Raw genomic sequence first — 16,531 nt, 5'->3', positions numbered from 1 at the left:
TTCCAGTTTTCTGATCCGTCTGGCCTGCCGACCTATCATTTACTTTGTCGTCGTATAATAACATTTCACGTCGCATAATCGTCTAATCTGGCACCGTATTTATATAATTGAGTTCTCAAGCATTTAAAGATAATTACCAGTAGCTGTATTTTACTTTAGGTCACTTGCAGGAGTTATGCAATGTCGTGCTGAGGTGAAATAAAACATATTTCATGTTCTCCCTGCTAATCTGTAATTATGTAACTGCGTGTTATCGTAAGGGCCCTGTCAGGCCGTCAGAGGTGAGTCTGTATGTATCCAGGGAGAAACGGAGAACAATTACATGGTTTACCCCTCTGACTCTGTCCTAATTTAAATTTTGTAGTCCACATATAGATATACGACAGTACAGTTATATACAGTTATATAAGTGGATAAATAACAAAATAACAACAACGAAAATAAAAGTAACAATAAATAACGATTTAGCCATGTAAGTAAAAGACACTGGAATCTGGAACAGCATTTTTCTCTGGTGTTTTAAATAATTTATATTTTAACATTCACGAAACCGTGAAGTTCTCAGTTATGATCATGTACCGCCCAAGTCGATCGTGTTTTCTAAATAATTATGTAAATGTGTGCAGTTTCATTTTTTCATTCTCCCTTTTGAAATTATGTTGAAGACGCTTAATTTGGAAATGGAAAGCATTAAGCTGCTAATGCAAAAATGTCACACGCCTAAAACTAAACACCGCATGTAACATTTTAAATGGAAAGTTATTTTTGTGCAGAATTTTCGGAAAATAAACGAAAAATCATTTATTTAAAATTCGATTAACACACGTGATTTAAATTTAATAACCGCATTTATTGGACTCATTACGCCAATGTCCCTTCATTTTAATTAACACTACATTTAACAATAAGGCGGTTAATAAAAGAAAAGAGACCCTTAGTTGTCGTTTTAAATATATTCATAGACGAATAAATAAAATTGGACTTAGAAAATGGGTAGCTTTCCTTATAAATATAGTACGGTTTTAAATGTCAGTACAGACAGATTGAGAAAACGCATAAAAGTGACTAATATAGCCAATTCATATAACTTAAGACGCAAAGTCAATTCAATTTAGGGAGAATTCATTTAGACCGCAAATTTCTAAATTATTTCCATTTATCAGGCTGAAATTTCAACAATCGGCAAAGTATGTTTTAGCGTTTCTTCGGTTTGGAAGTGGTCGAACACACGATTTTAACCCTTTAAATATAGGTCTATAATAATTTGACATTATTTTGCGGTCTATATGCTATGTGATTGTTTCAGTATATCAACATTCTGAGCCATCCACATGTTTAGATTAGATGTATTATTTAAACAAATTATTTATAATTACTAAGAAATCCTGGTTTTATCTGTCCTTTTATAAAGTAAATATCTGTCTATATTTAAGAATTGTTCTCGGTATTATCGGTATTTGTAATAGACTACACTTTGTGCATTCTGTAAACTATTATGGCGCAAAGCATTTTTGCTTATAATAAATGACGTTGCGACCGCAGACAACTATACCGCATTCTGTTTTGGTGATTTGCCAATCCAATAAATTGCGACAAATTATATTTCGCCTGAATTATGTAACCGTATCAATCGCATTGAAAGGAAAAATGTGTATTTTGAAAAGTTTGTTCTGTTAATATGTTTCTAGGCAATAATAATGCGAACTTTGTTTTCTGCTCTGATCTACTCCCGTAAAAACTCAAATCTTGGCTGCCTTCCAGCATCACGTAAGTGAGAAACACCGCTATCTTCTGTCCAGACTTAATGACAAACTAGATGCGCGTAGGAGAAACAGCTCAGGGTTACGCAAGAAAATGTTTATCTAGATGTTTGTTCTGTCCAAAAGTCCCAGTTATTTTAGTTCAAGAAGCCTGCATAGCTATTTGGTTGTTATATATTTACCAAACTCCATTCTTTGTTTTATTAACCTGTGTCTAGACAGAACTGTCAAGTATTTGGTATTTGGTACTTTTGAATTGCCTCTTGATTCAACTTTTACTCAGTCTATAGCTAAATACCAATCAAGATACAAATAATGCACATAAAAAAACAGATTTTAAGTTTCTGTAATATAAGGAAAATTTCACGCTAATTGCAAACTGTGAACAATAAACACGTATTAATATTTTTTCATCTCTATTGCATGCATGTTTGTTCGATCAAGGCGTCACTTCCCTTTGATTGAAAGCGCTCGCACTTTAACTCCTCCTTCTCGCCGAGCAGCTTCGGTCACGTAGCAAGATCCCAGCCAATCAGCTTCGCTAAAACCGTACCACCGACAGTAGTTCCATAGCAACGCTGGAAAAAAGTGATGACGTTTAGGCTGAAAATTGAGTATTATGGTCTGCCTGGACTTAGCCGTGAATGTGGAGAGAAAAAATATAAGCGAGATTGAAGTAAACATGGAGCTGTCGGCTGTGGGAGAGAGAGTTTTTGCTGCCGAATCCATCATAAAACGCAGAATTAGGAGGGTACGTAAACCTTCCGCTAATGTGCCTTTGGCCTGAATGCTAGCCATTTGTTTACACAGCGATTATATGACATTTCGGTTTCTCAAAAGTATTTTCTCTCCTAATCACACAGGGGCGAATGGAGTACCTGGTGAAATGGAAAGGTTGGTCTCAAAAGTGAGTAAGAGCAGCAGCCTGTATCGTTTTATTTGCACGCTTAAGAAGCTGTTAAACCGGGGGTTGTATGATTTCTTGCCAGCAATGTGCTACGTAAAGGTTTGGCTATAGGGTAGAGCTAGCTAACAGGGTAGCCATCTGAATATGTATCCGCTAGCCGGGAAGCTAGCTACGGTTTTTTTCTTCCCCGGGCGATGACGCAAAACGCGGTGGCTGCTAATACTAAGTGATGCGTGCCATCTTCTTGTTTTTATGTAGGTATAGCACCTGGGAACCTGAGGAAAACATCCTGGATGAGCGTCTTTTAGCAGCTTTCAAGGAGAGGTGAGGCGATCGCAGCAGGCCTTGGTGGAGCTGGGAGGAAACGCCGCTATATGTGCGCGCGCCGAGCACGATGTTTAATTGATTTGGCCGCGCATGCAGCGACGCGCGAACAGTTCCGCTGATTTCTAATATTTATGATGCGGAACATGTCATATACAGGGAGCGAGAGAGGGAACTGTTCGGGCCAAAGAAAAGAGGACCTAAACCGGAGACATTTCTGCTGAAGGTGAGCCAACTGGCGACGACTTGCCCTGTTCGGGGGCTGCATCTGTCTGACGTTTATTGCAGATGCATTTCTGAAATTCCGCCCTTTTCTGCAGTTTGACGGCTGTTTTAGGAGGGACAGTCATGATGTCCTGAAATATGTTAGACGTTTTGTCATATTTTGTTTTTTGTTTAAAGTACAGTCAAACCTCTGAATTGTTTATGAGCTACTGGTCTGAGTGCAAGTCACCCAGTCCCGGAAAAAGTAAATATTGTTAATATTTACTTTATTTTTAAAATAATGGGTACTGTTAGTTACAAAATCTGTGCATTGAATGGCTAATAAATGTAAACATTTCTGTTTTGTTGCTCTCTTAGGCTCAGGCTAAAGCTCAAGCCAAAACCTATGAATTCAGGAGCGATATGGCTCGAGGCATCCGGGTTTCATTCCCGGTCCCAGAACCCATCATTACCCCGCGAGCTCGCGAGGGTTTACGGACCGTCGTGCCGACGATATTCCCCCCAAGCACTGTCAACCGAGGGGAGAGTGTCCGGGTCAGACCTCCGGAACCGGACAGGGGACATCGCACCTCTGGATCGCCTAGACCGCTTGCGGAGGGATTCGTTGCTGTCCCAAAGAAGAGGGGACGAAAACCCAAGTTACGGTTCGTGGAGGGTCCTGACAGCAGCGCGTCGCCGGTGCCTGCCAAGAGGAATAGAATGGAGGAGCAGATGGCGTATAACCCGGCCAAAGTAGGAAAGCACAGTGTTCCTGAAGGGCAGAAGTCAGAGCTGCATGGTCTCCAGTTAAATCGGAGACTCCAAAGGGATTCTGGTTATCCTCAAACGCAAGCAGCAGCGGTACCGAGCGGCAGCATGTTTAAATACTGCTCCGAGGTCACTTCCCATAAAGGGGGTTTCCACCTGCCAGCCTGCAGGACTAAAGAGTGCACAGGTGCCATTCCCACACAGCAGCCAAGACTGAAGCACCTGTCGAAAAATAATTTATATGAACCCAACAGCCCTTCAGAAAGTGAGCTGCCGGACCCCGGCACCAAATCTCCCGTATCCAGGGTTTTTGAGGCGGCTGTGGAAGAATGCTGGAGTCCCTGTCCCACCAAGGTGGAGAAGGTGGTGGTGACGGATGTCACTGCCAACTTTTTGACTGTGACCATTAAGGAGAGCAGCACAGACAAAGGTTTCTTTAAAGATAAAAGATGACTGATGTAATCTATTTTGATTATTGTTTTAAAAAAAAAAGAGAGAAAAACTTCTACAGAGTAATTATTTCGAAGTGATGTGTCATTTGGAATTAATTTTGTATAAGTGTACAGACGCAGCGCGAGTTATGTGAATTTAAATATGTAAATGTAGGACATGTATTTAATTAAATGACCAAATTAAATGTCCATACCTAGGCGAAATGTACTGCGAATACCGGTTTTTCGTTGTAGGGTTGCATGTACCTTACTCTTTTAGCGATGTGCGAAACTGTAAGTGTGCGCAAAGAACGTTTTATCCACTGTAGCAATATAAGTTGTTTAAATATATATTTTGACTTGCAATTAGTAGGTTATACTGAACTCCAACCTCTCCACACCATTTACATATTTGCTTACAAGGCGCTTCTCATAACTCACTGTTTTTGTACATGTAAGCACCAAAGGGCCATTGCAATGATTTCATTTTGAGAGAACTAAAATCGCCTTGTTTCCGATAAGTATTCATCTGTTCGAATATGCCTGTCACAATCGTTCGCGGTGCATTTCGCAGCAAATATTCGGGCAGACAATTTTCTTGTGCGAACCGTTGCGGAAGTAATAATAATCCACACTAGGATGGGTGGAAGCAGTTGCCAAAAATGTGGTACTAACAGCTGACAAGACTATGACAGTATTCGTGCTACAGTCTTAGTATGTTGCCAGTTACCTGAAAACTGGCTGCCTTGATCCTCCCGGGAAAACGTAAAGGTCGCCGTATCTGACCCCAATGTACAAAGTAGTTACTAAAGATGGATGTATTAATGTAATTGTAGTGAGATCGTGAGAGAAACTGACGGCTTACGTCTATAGCTCGCCCTCCTGCTGTCTTAATACTAACTTCTGACAGATTATTCGACGAATTGATAGCACGCTGGAATCTTATCGAGTTATGTCGCGAAATAGCTGTTAATATTTAGTATTTTTATTGAGTCTGGGTTGGTCGTAAATTTATATAGCCGTTTGGATCGATGGTGACCGATAAATTAGATAGTTGAAAATTTTGATTTGATTTGATTAATTCTTTTAAAATTAACATTTGCTATAAAGGACATATAAGTTGACCCCAGTTTTTGGTATTTTTCCTCCATCCAAGTATGTCATAATGACAGATTCCTGGACTTGTTTACATATCACCAATTACATTTTACGGCCTTTGGTACTCATGGTTTTTCTATTGAACATATTAATAGATTTCTTACTCCGTTTTGCTTATGATTTTTGTCCGTAAGCCCTATTTCTAACACACGTATCATGGCGTTGGATGGTTGTATTTCCTGCTCGACTCACTGCACTTAAAACATTAATAATTTAACAATTACGGTGTATAATGGTATTTCGGTTTTCCTGATATTAAAATAAAGTTGACGAAACAGACGGCAGTCTTGTTCTTTTTATATCGGTGAAAATAGGTGGCTGGTTTTTGTGTTGACCGAGGCGGGTACTGTTAAGCATTCTAAGTTTTTATAATTACAGGATTTAATAAAATATTTGATAAATATTTTCTCGTAAAACTTTCATTGTGTTTTTCTCGGGCTATAGATTTAATATCACAAAGTCAGAAATAATTTGATGGATGTGGAGGTGTAAACATCGGAAACGACATTGATTTTGAACAGAAATACAGCCGTTTTGTAATTCCATTAAAATATCCAATTAATTACATGGATTACGCAGATAATATTCTAAAAAACATGGATTACCGTATTATGGCGAAAACACCGGGAAGAAATTGATTATTGTAAATCCACAAGTAAGAGGCCAAGCGAAATAACGTTAATTTGGGTGTCCATTTGGGATTTTCCGTCGTTATTCGAGTTTGACTTACAAGTGCGATTCCCCTTTTAGCTGGTGGACAGCTCTTTACATTTGTTTTTTTAAATGTATAGTAGGCCTAATACTATTTAAAAGAAATATATGATTACTGCCCTGCAAAATGTACATAATTTCTAATTATCTGTCCGATTGTCTCTTTAAAATACTGCGCACTAATCATGTCGTCCTCGGGACTACCTATATCAGAACTTGTAAAATAAGGATTGTGAATAATCAAGTATTTCAAAGCAGATGAGCAGAACTAAGGAATAATATGGTTTACTGACGTAAAATCTAATTCCGGCTAAAGAGTGAAATCTGTAGTCTACCAGAACTGCATCCGCAACTAATGTCGACTACACGCGATTAAAAATGTAACAGACCTATATCTGCGGGGCTGACGCCGAAAATACCGACAAACAAAATCATAACAGACTCTCATAGACTGGAAATATCTTGTTTTGTGAGTATACCGGTGGTGTCAGAAACACGTGCAATATAGAGCTGTCTCTCAACTTCCAACGACGAAGTAAAATCCAGAATCCAGTGTCTTGTTCACTGCGCCGTTTCATTGCACGATTAAAGCTTTAATCACATTTGTTTTATCGGAAAAGGAAATAATCTGCAATCCGACGAAAACTGACGTAGCAGTTAGCTTTACAGCTATTATTTTATTGAACTGGATGGTACATTTTCTCTTAGCGTTCAGAACCACGTGACACCAAAGGTTTAATTCAATTTAACCCGAAGAACAGAAACGAAGGCTGCCTATTGACTTTTAGTGTATTGCTCTCAGACAGGTGAAACAATTTTCTTGTTATTTAGAATAAATATCGATGTTGTTACAGTCTATTTCCATAGACTTCCATTTGCATGTTGATCGTGTATTGTGTTTCTAATGTACAAAATCTATTTTAATTTCTTCGCATTATATACATGCTTTCTAATGCCTATAGGCAGTATACCAGCTCGGAAGATATATATGATTATTGGCTTACAATATTTCCCGGAAACGTGCATCTCCGAATCTAAGCGGGATCTAATCCGCGTTCAGGTTCAGAGGGCAAACCCAAATCCCGGCAGCTTTGGGATACTTCAATCGAATATCACGCGGGTCTCGTTAGTCGACCTATACATAGTACTAATAGTCTAAATAGGGCCTAACTGTTCAATGTGTAATATTTTTCAAACTTAATGGAAATTACCATGGCCAGGGACTGAGAATATTTCGGGTTTCACCTAAAGCATATACCAATTTAACCTTGCCCGAACCTTCTCAATTTATGACTGTGTATCAACTTTGAATGTCTTTTCGTAGAAAAACGAAGCAATATAATAATAATTTGTTTACAATTTAATGTTGACCACGAAGTAGTTTCTGTTTAGGATTCATCATTATTAAGATTTCCAGCACACATCACTTCGGTTAATGTGTAATTCGACGGAGGATCGTCACGTAGAAGTCAAAATTGTTCACAACTTTGTTTTTCAGGTAGCCTACATCTGATTTCCTAACATTGCTAATGCAAAATTATAAAAAATAACTAAAATGTTAACTGTATCAGTCTGGGCGTGAAAAAAAGTACAGTTGGCAAGCGATTCTGAGCGTTAAATAGGATTTCCAGTTTTTCAGCAGAAAGTTTAGGTGTTTTCCCGTTCACCGTGTGTCTGGAGAGCATTTTCTAGCGCCCCCTGCTGTTTTCCAGATTTAGTACACCGTGCTTTGTATCTCTATTGCTTCTGCATTTTGCTATGCAGCCTTCATTTTTAAAGTCCCAAGACTTTTATGATTCAAATTTTGCAATTTTGAAGATAAAGCGGCTCGAATCCCCATTAATGGCAATATGAAATGAAGGGGGGAAAAAACTACACATTTAAACATTCCCATCTATCTCCCAACCGGAATTCTGAGCAGAGTCTGCAGGGGGCCTGGAGCCTATGCTATGCAGTATATAAAGGCACGCGGCTGGGTAATATCATGCATGGGATGGCCTTCCAGTGCAGGGCACATGCACTCATACAAAACCGGCGTTGCAGAGACGCTAATGAGCGTGATTGTATGTCATTTCACTATGTGAGGAGACTCGCACAATGCATTGTGATCGTGCAGGCTTTACACACACAGAACAGAGCCAAAATGAGTGCATCTAATCCCTGTGATGTGAGGGAACAATGCTAATCACCGATACACCACTCCACCCAAGAGGTTAAACAACATCGTCAAACACGAAACTTAGAAAATAGGATATCTGATATTAGGTAATGGTGAATATATGCTCTTTATTTAATACTGTACGGTATAATGTGGTAAAGCATGCAACAAAAGCAAGATATAGACGATATGCAATTTCTGTGCTTCAGTTAGCCTGCAGAATTTTTGTTTCATGTAAGCCCTACATGCATTAGCATATTGTGATGCAAGCAAAATACACATAAAACGAATCCCACTTCTTGCTTTCAACTTTGTTCCATTGTCCACAGCCTGCTGAGTGTCCGTCCGTCCTGCAAGCAGAAAGAACCGGTCAGACCACAGAGCTTTAGTGTTCACAGTGTGGTCACTGCCATCATGCACCGTGCCAGCAGGGGGAGCAGTGACAGATTACAGTTTTTTGAGTGCCCAGGGACGACATGCTTGGAGCATTTCGGTGGTGAGGTGGGTACCATGGAAAGAGGCTAGACAGGGTAGCCGTAGTTACGATCGCAGCGAGGGTAGCAGTGGGGATTGAGCCAGTTCTCCAGGTTGGTCTCTTGGGCTCTCTGGTCCAGCTGCTGAAGGTACAGCATGTGCTCCTGGAAGGAGAGAGACAGTGATGGAGCTGGTCTTTACAAACCATGTGACAGGTCACATGACTATGCTGAATTATTTTGGAGCAGTGTGTCGTGGGCGTTTGTCACCCACAGGCCTCACCCTCATTGGCTCATCGGGAAAGCCTGCCTTCCTCGGTCGCTCCTGCCTTTTGCTGCGGAGAAGTTGCTTGGCAAAGCTCTCTTTGATGACTGGTGTGGCACCTAGCAACACAGAAACACCTGTCGCGAGATTGTCACACTCCTTTGGCAACTTCAGCCTGTTTGCCTACCTTCAGGAGGGCAGTGTTGATGGACTTTGGGAGAACGTAACAACGCAATCTTTTACTTAGATGTTTTTGACAAGCAGCTTCTGAAAGTGGAGGGCAGGACAATTTGCCGCTAAGGCTATAAATGATTTGATTCATTCAGTTAGTGTGCTGATTCTTTTAACCCGTACCGGACTTTACAGTTTTCTCATTGGTCGAATCCTTTCCAGGGAGTCAAAGCATACATTTCTATCTGAAATCTGTTTTTCTCATGACTTAACAAAGTGCTCATTCATTCCCCCTGACTCCCCTCCCGCCCCACAACACACACCCCCATGTGGGGACCTGGGATCACGTGACTTAAAACACCAGTCTCTCAGACGCCCTGGGATCTGCTGCGATGGCTTAGCGACGTGGCAACAGTGCGGATTGTCAGGGTCATGTAGCTGAAAACAGAGAAACTGACCCAATGCTTCATAGCTGGTACCTCTGTGTACCCAGGAAATACCTATATTTACAACGATAAACACACAAAGTCTCCTTTCTGACTTTTAAATTTAACAATCGACACTCCTTGACTGCAAATAGTTCTTCTTCTTATGTATAAGAAATTTTGTGTTAGCTGCCTGTCCTGTTCAGATTCTGACGCACCACTGCAAATCTCATGATGCACACTGATACGACAGGATGTGTTGTGCACATCATAGCGTACTGCCTATGAGGGTGATATACCTGTCGCTATTAACACTGGCATTCAACATGTTCTCCAATCAGTTTGTTCCAGTGAGAAAATTGCAGTGTGTCCTGGAGCCAAGGAGTGTATAATTTCTTGGTTCCGTGTATAAATTGTATGTATAATTTATTACATTGGAAACACATTGCTAGTTTTAGCCAAAAAATAAAATTAATCTGCAAGGTATTTTTTTTCTTTTCACTGCTGTAAAAGTAATGAAGACTTCGCTTTTGCTGTCTTTGTACCCATGATATGCCTATTTAAGAGAGTAACTTAATGGTCTTACCTACGAGGGCGGTGAAAAGGGTCAAACACATTAAAATCGCGACGAGTTTCTTCATTTTTGTTTCCTTTCCGTTCTTCTTAATCCGGGGAATGACGGTGCCTGCCCGAGGCAAAAGGGTACATTCGCTTCTAACGTCACTGAGCCCCTTTTACGTCACATAGCAAGTGGGTGCGACACGCCCGTATGGTCACACCACAGCTTTCGCCTTTACAAAAAATGTGTTTTAAAGAGCATATTAAGGTGTTTTCAGTGAAATTTTGAGCTATTTGTTTTACATATACGATAAATTTAAACACATTACCATTAATTATAGCAAATAAATCTTGCGGCATGGGTATAAATCATTTAAAGTGATTCCACATTGAATAAGTGGTAATGAAAAACGATTGATTTATGGACGGACTATATTTCGCAAACTACTCACTAGATGGCGTGTGAAACTTACTCGTAAACTTTTTACCGTTTCGCATTAAAAACCCGTACATGGTAAATATGTGCTATACGTTACAATTATTCGAATTAGTCAAGACATAATTCGGAAATTAAATATTTAATTTTGTTCGAATTATTTAAGGCACGTTCAGTTTAATATATTTTACTAATTGTATATTTTAATAAGTCTTTAATAATCTTTGACGTTCCTATTTATGTTAGCATTATGAATTACTTTGCTTTAGATGTGTTGTAATGTTTGTAAAGAAGTATTCAACAAATGTGCTTTCAAAATGTGCTCACATTTTGTCGAAGCAACACTATACACGCAGCCTAAATTATGATGCATTTAAGTCATAGGACAATAGAAACATTCGTACTTTGTGCAGCTGTGTGTAATGTGCGTCTGCCCCTACCCTAAGGTAACAGATGGTTCGGAGACTTGATCGAATTGTCCCTTCAAAGCCTGGAACACAATAGCGCGCTGCCTTGACCGGGTGCTTAGCGCCCAAGAGAGCGGCCACATTGTCACCTCTTCGCGGCAAAATTTCAATTCCACGGTCCCTTTGTGAGAGATACTCCACGTTCAGAATGAGTGTCAAAAAGCCAAAATTTTCTAAATTGATATATGGAAGTTGTTCATACATAATGAAAGATCTGCGCCCTCTTCCAGGTTTCAGCACTAACGGCCGTATCAGCACTTATCAATATGCATGCGTCCACCTCGCACCGCTATTCAGCACCCGTCCAATACCTTGCAACCCACTTCAGCCTAGAATGATTCGATGACATCATTAGTTCTCGTGGAAGGTGAAGGCTTTACATTCAAAAGAGCTTTATAATCCAAGTTTATTTGTGTGACAAAACCACGTGCCATTTGGCATATATATGTATATATAGTGCGAAGTTTCTTATTCATTTTCAATAGATATTTAGAATTCCAACATTTTTAGAAATTTCTAATCATTTTTCTTTTCATAGAAGTTTTTTAAAAAAGACCGAGGCCCTGTGTTGGATAAGTATAATTGGAAGATAGATTAATGGTTAAATTAAACCAAATAAATTACATATCACACACAAATGTTTAATTACACTAAACAGCAAAAAACGGCGGGAGATACGTAACCTCTCATATTTAATTAAAACTGCGTTAAAACTTGATTGTTCGAATGAGTTTATTTCTACATTTTCTCTCTCCCTCGTAATTATTATAATGAGTACTTAAATGATAAACAAATGAATAAATTCATAAAAGTTGAATTCCTTCTTTCTCATTGCCTCTTTCTTTCACTGGATACCAAAATCAGCCGGCCTGGTAAAAGCGATCCTTTATAATACCATTTGGTTAAATTCATCAGTGTCCACCTCAGTTCAGTTCTCTCTCTCTCTCTCTCTCTCTCTCTCTCTCTCTCTCTCTCTCGCACATCCTTCTATTGAATCTGGACATCAATAATCAGTCAACTAAAGGAAAGCTATTGGCTGATTTGAGCAAGCAGAAACAACTGAAATGTCCACGCGCGTTTGTGCGGTATCAGTATTGGTAAGTGTTATACTTGCAAACGCACCGGGTAACGATAATCTCCTTGGTTATGTTTTGTCCTCCAACTGATTTTTACAGTGTGCGTGTGCATTGCAATCGGTGGCTGCTGTAATGTCACCCAGGGGAGAACAACATGTTTGGCTGTTCTTTCTGCACTGTCTGTCTGGCTGTTTGTCAGCATGCGCCGCGGATTTGTGCAACTGGAGAGGAAGGTAAGGCATCATTGCCAAGTTTTTTGGTGTTTTTTCTGATTTGTTTTTAAGTTGCTTTATTTTCACAATTTAACAAAAATCCTGTTCGTATTCTTTTTTCATGCAAGTACCCACTATTAATCGTAGATTAAGCTCGCGAAGAATTTCTATAGGTTCATAGGTTATATGATATATATGTAGCTGTAAATGTAGGCTTATGTATGTATAATTTATTTATATATTAAATATATTTATATATATTTTTTGCAAATATTTCTATATATAATTTATTTATATATAATTTTGTTTTGCAAATTTCTAATCAATTACGCGTATCTTCATATTTTCAGTAGAATGTTTGATGAAATATCAGAACATTTAATTAGTTTTTCTAGCGTCCGATTTATTTATTTGCCAGATTGAAGTAAGAGATTACGCATAGCCTACTGAAATTGAATCGAAAAATTAATCAGAACTAATAAACTAATAAATGAACTTTGATTGAGGGGTTAATATATAAACTAAATATTTCCAGATTTTTTTTTTTTAAGAAAAATAAATGTTATAATGGTTCTTAGAAAGTGGTAGGCTACAGGCGTGAATCCACATATATTTCATAGCAAGATTTCATATTGAATTTAGCGTCTTTCAGTTAAACTCCACATCAATACGAATGGAGGTGACTCTCCCTGACACTAACATTGTCTGCTCTCGCCGCAGTGGATTACTTCGGGATCCCCAGTCGCGCACCGTGCAGCAGGTGCGCTTACGCTGTACTGAGGGCGCCGTGGAGTGGGTGTACCCCAATCAGGCATTGCGGGTCGTGCTGGAGCCCAATCTGTCCTCCGCACGCCACAGCACCGTCTGCATTAAGCCCTTCGGGGGGTTCTGCGGCGCAAGCGTGTATATCGAGCGTGCGGGGGAGCTGCACCTGCTGGTGACTGAGGGCGGGAGGCCGGAGCAGGTGTACTGCTTTCGCGCGGACGGACCGCAGAAACCGGCCATATTCCTCCAAGCGACCCTCCAGAGGGACATCGGCCGCCGCACCGTGGGTTTCCGATACGAACTGCTGAGCAATAGGAGCACCGCGCACGGGTTCCCCGCCACTATGGTGCAGGGTAAGAGCCGGTGGAAGATCAGAGCTAAAGTGTTCTGCTGTGCAGGAGACGAAGCTCTTTTTTGAGCGCCGTGCAACTGTGTTTTGATGGGATGTTATAATATCTGCAGTTTTGTTTGTTTGCTTATTTTTTGCTTACTTATTTTTGCAGCTGAATGCCGGCCGTGCAACGACACGGAGCTCCTCTTTGCCGTCTGCAGCAGTGATTTCGGTAGGATGCCAAGAACTATCGGCAGTTACGATTACACATTTATTTGGCGCGATTGCAAAATTTAATACATTGATTTTATTTTTCCCGTAGGTAAAGGGTAGGGAGATAAGTAAATAAGAAAAAAACAGTTAATTATGTCCTAGAGCTACAAGGTATCCAGGAAACTAGTAATATGATATTGTCATTAATTCACTCAGTGCTTGTTAAGGTGGAGGGGGGGGGGGCAGTAAGAGCAGTTACTTCACACCGTGGTCATGTTCATGAAGCCCCAGTCAGTGCCCCCGCTGAACAGTTTCCTCATCCAGGCTGTGTCCCACAAGGACTAATTAAAGTAACAAAAGAGCCCCACGCGGGGGATGGGCGGAGGGGGGCTGCTGTCCAGAAAGCCCCCCCCCCCCCCACTGCAGCAGTGAGCACTCACAGATTTGGGGGCGGGTGCACAATGGCGGGCTCACAGCGCCAGCGGGGCAGAAAGTAAGGACCCCCATGAAGCCATTTGGCCTGCAGCCTGACTCCCCCGCGCTGATCCTATAAATGGGCAGTGCTGTCTTTTTGGGAAGCGGCTTAATGAAAGTGTAAACGCTTAACACGGGTGGGGGGGGGGCTCTCCGGGCGAGGGGCTTATGACGGCTTTCGTCTGGGACTCCATTTCCCATGAGTCTCTTTGTCGATTCATTACGCTTTATTTCAATATAACAGTATAATTATAAATTATAAACTGGCAACCCGCCTAGGGGGTGGGGGTCCCCTGACACGTGCCCTGTGCTGCTTGCTATAGTCTGCAGACTCCCCAGAGATGCAGCTGAAAAAAGAATATTGTATAAAATATTGAAATTTTACTTATACAAATCTTGGCACGAGGCAGGGGGATACCCTGGATGGAGATCTAACTCATTAAAATGCACGTCTTTGGACTTTGGGAAGAAAAATAGAGGATGAAAGCACAACATGAATGAACGGAACATGCAACCTCCACGCAGACACAGCAGGGCTCAGATTCGAACCCTGAGCCCTGGAGGTGGGGGGGGGGGGCACTACCCACACGATCATGCCTATGACTTCCATAATAATATCAGTATTAATACGATTTCTCCTCGTCTTTCCTTTTAGTGGTGCGAGGCTCCATCAGCAACGTATCCCATGATGCTCGCAGGCAGATGTCGCTGGTGGAGGTTTCGGTGGTGCAGGTGTTCCGGCAGCGCAGCAGTGTGTTCGAGAGGCAGGCTGGCGGGACCGGGCCGTGGCGCGGTAGCATGCTCACCCTGCGGCGCTGCCAGGTGAAGGCGGGAAGGGGGCATTTCCTGTTCACCGGCGCGGAGCATTTCGGCGAGGCCTGGCTGGGCTGTGCCCCACGTTACAAGGACTTTCTGTCTGTGTACCGGGCCGCTCTGCGGACAGGGCAGAACCACTGTGAGTTTGCTGTGGACTGACCCCTGCTGCTCCTGGGCCCCCACATGAACACCTGCAGTCACTCCAGGTTGGGGAATTCCCATCCCTGATGCCACAGGAGGTTTCCCCCGCCGTCTACACTGCGAACAAACTGCCCAGACTCTTCAGGGGGACTGTGACTCTTTATGCTCAACTGGTTGGTTGAAACAAAAGCGCCACCTGCTGCTCGTCATAATGCTGCTTTTTTTGTGGAACAGCAGCATGGCTGCATGTGGCTCTTGATTCTCAGATGAGTTTTGCTGACATGCCAGTCAGCTGTCTGTGATTGGCAGGCATCCCATCTATGGTGTCCCCCTGCCTTCTACCCTGTGCATTCTGGGATAGGCTCTGGATCCACCTTGATGCTGTACTCAATTAGCAGCAGAGAGGATGGATGGATGGATGTCGGTTGTTTCAGGGATAATATCATTTTAATTCACTTGAATTGTCTTTTCATTACAGGATTTTGTTTTGTAGCTTAATCGCGAAATAATTGCCATGTTAATGTTAGTTTAAAGTTGGTATATGCAGGGTATGAATTATGAAAGAATATTAGATTAAATTTTGTACAGAATGTAGGAAAGGAGGTGTATGTACACATTGCTTTGTCTTCATTATCATTACACTTTAAATTCATCTATGAATTTACTTAAAATGTAAATTTAAATGTGAAATTCTCTGGTCATGCTTTTAACGTATTCTTTTTTTTTTTACCGTTTTACCCATTGCAACTGTGTACTGAACGTATAATCCAAAAATCTGGTGTCCTGAACGAGTTAAATAATTTATGATTGTTTTTTGAAACGGCTGCACATGCCTGGTTAATGGGTTGGGGAACGGCTCACATGCTTTGTAATGGAAAGCCACCAGTTTGCGATGCAGTGCTTGGTGGCAGGGGAAACGTTCCATTATTTTGTTGACAATTAAATTAGTACCACAGCAGAAACATTTCGCTGAACCAGGCCCTGCAGCCACTGGCTGTACGATGAGCCGATGAATTCAGCAGACATCTGTGCACAGCGCCATCGGTAACAAGGCCTTCAATTCAAAGCGTGAAGCCTTTGTGTCCTGTGATGTATTTGGTGCGAAAAAAGGGTCTAATGGAAGATGAGGCCCAATCTCTGCTTCAGTATATAATGGAGCAGTTACTGAAGAGAAAGCTGTATAAAATGTGCTGTTCAGCGTGGTCTTTTGAGATGCCCTGTTTAGGACTGCGGTCCATTATAGCTCACTATCTTATGTAAATGGAATAGCTGTACCGTAAAATGATA

General features: G+C 41.2%; 3 protein-coding genes across 3 annotated transcripts; 2 read left to right on the top strand and 1 right to left on the bottom strand.

The window, feature by feature from the left end:
• Window positions 1-2,165: 2,165 nt before the first annotated feature.
• LOC125718047 (chromobox protein homolog 8-like) lies at window positions 2,166-5,831 on the top strand. The gene is made up of 5 exons (XM_048991529.1): window positions 2,166-2,511; window positions 2,624-2,667; window positions 2,926-2,991; window positions 3,151-3,217; window positions 3,574-5,831. Exons 1-5 carry the CDS (start codon window positions 2,380-2,382, stop codon window positions 4,414-4,416), a joined length of 1,152 nt encoding a protein of 383 aa, XP_048847486.1. The 5' UTR covers window positions 2,166-2,379; the 3' UTR covers window positions 4,417-5,831.
• A 2,698-nt stretch (window positions 5,832-8,529) lies between these two features.
• c22h17orf67 (chromosome 22 C17orf67 homolog) lies at window positions 8,530-10,478 on the bottom strand. Its single transcript, XM_048991448.1, has 4 exons — window positions 10,342-10,478; window positions 9,178-9,278; window positions 8,931-9,059; window positions 8,530-8,771 (listed from the first exon to the last, which is right to left on the bottom strand). Exons 1-3 carry the CDS (start codon window positions 10,394-10,396, stop codon window positions 8,943-8,945), a joined length of 273 nt encoding a protein of 90 aa, XP_048847405.1. The 5' UTR covers window positions 10,397-10,478; the 3' UTR covers window positions 8,530-8,771; window positions 8,931-8,942.
• A 2,699-nt stretch (window positions 10,479-13,177) lies between these two features.
• Window positions 13,178-16,063, top strand: LOC125718425 (meteorin-like protein). The gene is made up of 3 exons (XM_048992278.1): window positions 13,178-13,622; window positions 13,773-13,832; window positions 14,943-16,063. Exons 1-3 carry the CDS (start codon window positions 13,178-13,180, stop codon window positions 15,260-15,262), a joined length of 825 nt encoding a protein of 274 aa, XP_048848235.1. The 3' UTR covers window positions 15,263-16,063.
• The last annotated feature ends 468 nt before the right edge of the window (window positions 16,064-16,531 follow it).

The sequence above is a fragment of the Brienomyrus brachyistius genome, chromosome 22, assembly GCF_023856365.1.
Source record: "Brienomyrus brachyistius isolate T26 chromosome 22, BBRACH_0.4, whole genome shotgun sequence".
Classification (NCBI taxonomy): Eukaryota; Metazoa; Chordata; class Actinopteri; order Osteoglossiformes; family Mormyridae; genus Brienomyrus; species Brienomyrus brachyistius.
This window is presented reverse-complemented; position numbering and strand designations above follow the sequence as displayed.